Source organism: Bison bison, unplaced genomic scaffold (assembly GCF_000754665.1).
Source record: "Bison bison bison isolate TAMUID 2011002044 unplaced genomic scaffold, Bison_UMD1.0 scf7180017864221, whole genome shotgun sequence".
NCBI lineage: Eukaryota > Metazoa > Chordata > Mammalia > Artiodactyla > Bovidae > Bison > Bison bison.
The window spans coordinates 1,485,486-1,493,028 of NW_011494793.1; the positions used below are offsets into that span (position 1 = coordinate 1,485,486).

At 49.6% G+C, this 7,543-nt stretch overlaps 1 protein-coding gene across 1 annotated transcript; it reads right to left on the reverse strand.

Annotated features, from left to right (window-relative positions):
* Positions 1-163: 163 nt before the first annotated feature.
* Positions 164-5,975, reverse strand: TMEM221 (transmembrane protein 221). The gene is made up of 3 exons (XM_010845632.1): positions 5,656-5,975; positions 3,127-3,212; positions 164-633 (listed from the first exon to the last, which is right to left on the reverse strand). Exons 1-3 carry the CDS (start codon positions 5,973-5,975, stop codon positions 164-166), a joined length of 876 nt encoding a protein of 291 aa, XP_010843934.1.
* Positions 5,976-7,543: the final 1,568 nt, after the last annotated feature.

Below are 7,543 nucleotides of genomic sequence, written 5' to 3' on the forward strand. Positions count from 1 at the left end.
AGCCATTCTGTGCCATGAGGCAAACTTGAGGACAAAACTCAGAGATGCTGCGAACTGAGAGAGAAATCAAGTTGTACTGCTACTGTGGTTGAACCTGGAGCTATTTCTACAAGAGTCCTCTTCCTGCTGCCTGACACTAGGTCTCTATCCCTGATCCTTGGGTTCACACCAAGGTAGAGTCCTTCCCTGAACCCGCTGGCCTATGGCCCAGGATGCTGCGCATCTCATGTGTGACCTCTCCCCAGCGCCCCTCACTGGCAGACAGTGTCCGGTGCATGCGGGATGCAGGCAGGCAGCTCTCCCGGCCTCCTCCCATGACTGCAGGTGCTGTGTCAGTGACCATGGGTCTGAGGGAGTCCCCCAGCTTAGGGAAGGATGAGTAGAGAGTCCAGTGATGAGTACCCTGCTGGGGCTGGGCCCTGGGGCCGGCCTTGGAGACTTCAGCAGGGCGGACAGGGTCATCTTCAAAGTGTGGTGGGGACAGTTCATGGAGGCCCCGGCGGGTGGTCCGGGCAGCCTGGAGCAGAGTGTGGGTCAGTGCTGCCACCAGGACTAGAGCACCCAAGCCAAGGATGGAGGCAGCTGCTGCACCTGTCTCGATCTCGAAGAGCAGCAGGGCGTAGATGGACAGTGCTGGGGAAGGAAATGGCTCTCATTCAATGTTTGATCCCCAAGCCCTGGAAGAGCTCCCCGACACGGAAGGCAGTTGTAGAAAACTGTACATTATGATAGGCACATAGACTAACTCATCTAACCCTTCCACACCTGACAAATGTGTCACCATCACATCCATTTTACTGTGTGTGTAGACGCTCAGTCATGTCCAACTCTTTGTGACCCTGTGGATTGTAGCCCACCAGGCTCCTCTGTCCATGGGATTCTTCCGGTAAGAATACTAGAATGGGGTGCCATTTCCTCCTCCTGGGGATCTTCCCAACCCAGGGATCGAACCCTCATCTCCCGCTTTGGCAGGAGGACTCTTTACCCCTGAGCCACCAGGGAAGCCAGTGTTATGTGTACTTAACCACAATTGAAACAACCCAGATCTCAGACTTCTGCAATCCTTGTGATTGACCTGGAGTAAATCACAGTCCCTCTCTGACCTCAGTTGGCTTATCTGAACAATAAGACAGTTGGCGACCTGACCTCAAGGACCGGTTCTCTGTTGCCCTATCCAATGTCCGGTTGGCACCTTTCTTTTCGGTGGGAACTATCCTGTGCATCGTAGGATATTTAGGAGCTTCTACCCAGCAGATACCAGTATACCCTCCTCCATCCTATCACGAAACCAAAAATGTCTCCAGATATTAATTGCCCAGGGTCCCCTCCGGGGCAGAATCAGCCTCCATTGAGAGGTGCTGGTCCAGTCCCTAACCCCACCCTGTTCACTGGGCTAGGAGAACTGACCCGCTTCCCTGGCATCAGTGATGTATATGGTCCTAAGTCTTGGCCAGTCAGAGTGTTGCTTCCCCTGGTTGTAGTGATTGGTGCATGGCTATCACATGACCTGAGTTCAGCCAATCAGAGTCAGCCCTGGGACCTTTGCCTGGACTACGGGGATAGGGGAATTTCCTTATGGCAGCCATTAAGGAATTGCCAGCCTGGTGTGCTGCAGTCGCTGGGGTCGAAAATAGTCGGACATGACTTAGCAACTGAACAACAACAAAAAAAGGAGAGCGGCCCAGAGTTGGTGGGGGATTTCTTGGCACTTTGTGGACTGTTTTTAGGCTTTCTCCAGCTCTGCACTCTTGATTTTGAACATGCCACACTGTATTATGTCTGGCGTATTAAAGCGAGGCCAAGGACTTTTTTTGCTCTAAACATTTTTAAAAGGTCTTTATAATTATTATTTTGGTTCTGGTTAGCAATGAATGAATGACTGGCTGGACATGCTTGGGAATTCTTGCTGAGTGAGGTCACCTAACCTCAAAAAGAATATAAATGGGAGCTGAACAAATTCTTAATTTAATGCTTAATGAGGCTGACATACTTTTTGTGCCCTTTGTGAGTTTTTGTGTATTTTAGGACAAGAATATTTTATTCTCCAAGTCTCTAACAGTTTTGTCAGCCCCTGAAAAGGCTTGAGGTCATAGGTACTATGTTGAAAGTGCTTACAGATAAAGACTTCTTTCTCAGGGCACAGTGGGTGAAGAGGTGAAGTGAGAAGCATTTTTTTTTTTTACCTCATTTGAGTGCCTAGATCCAGCCACACCTGAAGCCACCAACCCCTGACCTTTTCAGATAGATAAGTCACTCCATCCACTCTCCTTTTTTAAAAAACCCCACATCCAGAGTATTTTATTAAGTCAAACAACAAGAGTGACCCAGAGTTAGTTATCCTGTGTGTACAAATTCCCACAATAAACCCTAGGCTCATATTTCATAAATTATCTTTTAAATATATCTTCCAAACTTCTATTTCTCTATTGTGGTACTAAGGAAAAAAACAGTAACAGCAAATCCCTTGTTATTCAGTAAGCTGATTTTTTTTTCCTCCAGTAAAACAGGTAATCTATAGGGCTACTAGAGATCTATGGATGATTTAACACTGAGTCTCCAGAATCAGCAACATATTTTTCAAGATTGGAACAAAACATAAGATGTCAACAGTCTCTTCAAAGAAGTGTGATGATTTGATTTCTTTACCAGCATGTGTGGGTGATCAAAGAAGAGTTACAAACGAGGGAAGGAAAGACTGTGTGTCCTTCTGGCACCCAAGTTATTAGATTTTACTCTGCTTCATATTTGGGAATTTAAAATTGCATTTCTGGTTTAGAAAGCTTTTTTTTTTTTTTCTTAATCCCTTCTTAAGCTGGATTCTGATATTTGTGATCAAAACACAGGTTTGCTAAGGCCAACCTGTGAAACATTATCTCCAGAAACCAGCAAAGACTGGGAAACTTTTGTTCAAACCAGGTGTAGACAAGTGACGAATCACGAGTGTTCTGAAGACAACCACCATTTATGGAATCCCCATTGGGATCAGATGCCAGCCGTGTGCACAAGTGTCAGAACCAAGAGTGAGAAAGGTGGGCTGGCTCCAGAGCTGACCCTAATTGTGGGGCCATTACCCTTGGCTGCTCCAACTCAGGCTCCTACACCCCATGTTCTATCCTGAGCACATACCTGCCAAGTAGACGGAGACCCCACAACAGAAGAGGCCGAGAGCCACATGTCTGAGGAGGCGGCAGTCATAGAGAAACCAGTCAGACCTGGCAGGGAGGGGGGCAGGAAGAAAATGGACTCAGGAGGCAGAACTGGTGGAAGAAGCTTGGGGAGGAGAGGAAGGGAGAATGGTCCAGCTCTGGGGAACTGAGATCCATGTGAGGACCCAAACATCCACCCATGTATCCGTCCCCCTCCCTGCTCAATCATTCTTTACCATCCGCCACCATTTACTATCCATCCATCCACCTATCCATCTGTACGTATTCAACCATACAGCCATCCATCCATTTAACCATGCTGTGTTAATCCACCCACCCATTAATTTAAACAGCCACTATCATCCATTATCCATTTGTCATTCACCATCCATTCATTCATCCATCGATCCATCTCCCACCCCTGACCCACCCATCCATCATCTGTCTCCCAGTCACCATTCATTGAGCCAGCCAACTATCTGTCCATTCATCCATCCTGTCATCATCCATTCCATTCCCCTCCCCCATAACCCACCGATGTAGTGAAAGTGAAAATGTTAGTCGTCTCTGACTCTTTGCCACCCTGTGGACTGTAGCCCACCAGGCTCCTCTGCCCATGGAATTTTCCAGGCAAGAATACTGGAGTGGGTTGCCACTTCCTTCTCCAGGGGATCTTCCCAACCCAGGGATTGAACCCGGGTCTCCTGCATTGCAGGTAGATTCTTCACCATCTGAGCCATAAGGGAAACAACCTACTTATATACATCAGTCCACTAGAACATCCAACATTTATGAAGCAGCCGTTGCATGTGGATACTTGCTAGGCACCTGACTTCCATTATTTTACTGACCATAAGCTTATTTGGGAATGAGGAAACTGAGGTGAATTTGTTATCAGCTGCAATAGAAACAGAGATTCCCAAGAGCTGTGTGCATTGAGGACATAATTTTGAACCTGGCCCTATGTTAAGTTTTTCTGCTGTGTGCATGCTCTTCTCCAGTCCTGTGAGATCAAGAAAAGGAGCTTCCATCATTGCTCACCTCCCACCAGTACCGTAGAAATGGCTTCCTCCCTCTTTCTGCCAACTCCCCTCCTGACCCCTTTTCTGCACAGTAGCTAGAGTGAGTTCTTCCAAACCCACTTAAGTCAGATTATGCCTCTCCTGGCTCACAGCTTTCTCAGTCAGAGTAAAAACCCAAGAGCTTCACCAGAGCACAGGAACCTCTATACAATCCAGTACCTCTTGGACTTCCCTGGTGGTCCAGGAGTCAAGACTCCACACTGCCACTGCAGGGAGTGTGGGTTCTATCCTTGGTCAGAGAACTAAGATCACGCAAGTTCCACGATGTAGCCAAAAAAATCCAGTACCTCTCACTTCCACTTCCTGGTCCTATCTCCCTTATCTACCCCTACCCCAGCCACACCAATCACCTCCATCCCCCTTTAACACCTCAAGCTCATTCCTGCTCCAGGGCCTTTGCACATGCTGGTCCCTCTGCCTGGATCACAGTCCCTTAGATCTTGAGCCTCCTTTCCTTCTTCAAGTCTCAGCTCAGTCTTCCCTTGATGGTAGGACTCACCCCCATCCCCATGATGGTTGGTGTCATCCCTACCCTTTCCTGCTCCACCACATTACCTCATTTTCTTCCCTTTCCAGCATTCATCACCATTTGACATTATTAATCTGTTTTTCTTCTTCATTATCTGCATCCCCAGGAAGGTGGTCCAGATCCACTTGGATCCTGCTGAGTCCCCAATACCCAGTACTGGTCTCAGCCCCCCTTGAACTAGCAGATGGAGGGTGCATGGTTTGGATAGGATTCAGTGGTAGAAGCGCCCATCTGATCAAATCTATGGAAGCCTGGGCCGGGATCCTGGCTCCCCTCCCCCAGGAAGGTGGGACAGCCAAGTCTTTGGCTCAAGGAACGGTCCTCACTCCACATGCAGTGCCCCACTCCTGTGCCCATCTCCCTGAGCTCAGGTGCCTGATAAGGAACCCTACCCTCACCCCCACGCCCACCCCTAGCCAGGGCACAGGTTTCTGGCTCTATCAGCTTCAAGTTCAAATTCAGTCCACTCCCTTCCAATCTTAGCAGCTAGACTGAGCAGCCTCCCCTGTCTGAGACTAAACAGGAGGATGATCACGAATACCAGCCGTTCAGGGGGCTTCACTGTGCTAATCACAAGATGTGGGAGGCACCTAGAGCCTAGGGTTCCATTAAATAACAAGTGCTATCAACTGGGGCTAGCTGCTTCCAGGCCTTCTTTGAGCCTCAGTTTCCGCATCTGTGAAATTGGGAGTTGCAGCAGCAGTTGTACCTGCTGTAAATTTTCAACAAATATAGGAGAGAGGGAGGGATGGATGGAGAGGAGAAAGCGAGGGAGGGATGGATGGACGAAAGGAGGAAGGGAAAGGAAAGCTCTCCCCCAAGCTGAGGCCCAGAGAAGGGCAGCGGCTCTCCCGGGCTCGTCCAGACCCCAGCCAGGCAGTGGGGCCGGTCCTCCTACCTGTTAGAGCCCGGTCCCCGCGCCATCTCGGCGCCCAGGTGGCCGCAGAGCGCGGCGAGCAGCAGGCAGGTGAGGCCCAGCACCAGGGCAAGCGCGGAGAGCGCGGCTGCCAGCGGCAGCAGCGCCCCGGCCGCGTCCTCCGGCAGCCGGGGGCCGGCGCCCAGCTCCGGGCCCAGCCCGTCGATTCGCGGTCCTCGAAGCTCCGCGCGGCCCGCCTGCAGCTGGAACAGCAGCTGCGCGCCCAGCGCCGCCAGCACCGCCGCGGGGATGCCCAACAAGACCATCGCGGCCAGCACCCGGCCGCCGTACGACCTGGCCATTGGAGGGGTCCTGCGGGCCTGGGGGACAGCTGAAGAATCAAAGAGATTTTAGGAGGCAGGGCAGTTGAGGAGCGTTCTAGGGCCCTCGGCGGTCCAGAATGGGGCGGTTTTTGAAAGTTGGAATGGGCACAGAGAGCTTGGGACGCCAGTCGCGGTGGGGACGAGGAAGCGCTGGGAAAACTTGAGACGAAGTCTCCTCTCTCTCTGGGGACCCTGTGGGCGCCAGCTCCCGGCCTCCGGGCTCTTGGGGGGCGTGGCCAGAAAGGGGCGGGGCGAATAAGGGGCGGAGGCGGCTCCACGTGGGATGAGGGCACAGTGGCTGTGTCCAAGGGCCCTCACGGGCCACTAAACTCATTAAAGTGTCCCCCTTTCCCCTCCCGCCGCTCCAAGCGCCTGTTTTATCGTTGTTTGAGGGAAAAGAAAAGAAACTTGCACGAATTTTTAAATAATTCACTTTGTTACGCGATCTCTACCCGCGGACCTGGCAATTGACTGGGATGTCCCCTCCGCTCACCTTTTTTCAAGGCTGTGCAGAGACGTCACCACCTCAGAGAGGCCCTCCTGGACCTCCTTCCCAAGAGCACACCCGTCCTTCACTGCTAGACTTTGTTCTTCCCACGGCACCTTTTGGAGGGTTATTATTTCTTTAATTTTTTGCATTTCAAGAAGAATTTTTTTTTTTTAATTTTTAAATGAACCTTATTTCTTGCATCTTCCCATACATAGAAAAACAGCATAACCATGAACTTGAAACATCTGTTCTTTGTGAGTAGCAGTAATATTTCACCAAGATTTATGTCTGATTACATGTATTCCTTAACAGCAAAACATATAAACTAGTTTCCTCCCACCTCTTCAGAGCAGCTCCTCAGACCTGAGAGACTTGTCTCCCAGGTTATAGTCCTCAGTAAGACCCTGAATAAAATTTAACTCACAACTCTCACATTGTGTATTTTTCTTTTAGTTGACAACACAATATATACATATTTATGTGTCTGTGTATATTTCTCTGTATATGTATATATTAATCACAAAAGCATTTAGAGTGATTATTATTTCCTGTCTACCAGGGCTTGTCAGCATGTCTTCCATATAATGGACCGGTATGGTGTTCTGTGGGATGTCAAGATATTTGGAGTCCCTAAGTACTCTTGCCTGGAAAATTCCATGGACTGGTAGGCTGCAGTCCATGGGGTCGTTAAGAGTCAGACATGACTGAAGTAAGTGACTTAGCAGCAGCAGCAGCAGTAGCAGCAAGGTCTATATTATGATAAGGAACAAAGGAACTGGCATTGCCTTGAGGCCTTAGAAAGCATCACTACGAACAAAGCTAGTGGAGGTGATGGAATCCCAGTTGAGCTATTTCAAATCCTGAAAGATGATGCTGTGAAAGTGCTGCACTCAATATGCCAGCACATTTGGAAAACTCAGCAGTGGCCACAGGACTGGAAAAGGTCAGTTTTCATTCCAATCCCAAAGAAAGGCAATGCCAAAGAATGCTCAAACTACCGCACAATTGCACTCATCTCACACGCTAGTAAAGTAATGCTCAAAATTCTCCAAGCCAG

What these genes read in the sequence shown, in the direction of transcription:
- TMEM221 (XM_010845632.1), bottom strand. Translation starts at nt 5,975, where the DNA reads ATGGCCAGGTCGTACGGCGGCCGGGTGCTGGCCGCGATGGTCTTGTTG. An exon ending in CGGGGACCGGGCTCTAACAG is followed by an intron (nt 3,213 to 5,655) that starts GTAGGAGGACCG and finishes CCTCCCTGCCAG; the next exon opens with GTCTGACTGGTTTCTCTATG. An exon ending in GGTCTCCGTCTACTTGGCAG is followed by an intron (nt 634 to 3,126) that starts GTATGTGCTCAG and finishes TTCCTTCCCCAG; the next exon opens with CACTGTCCATCTACGCCCTG.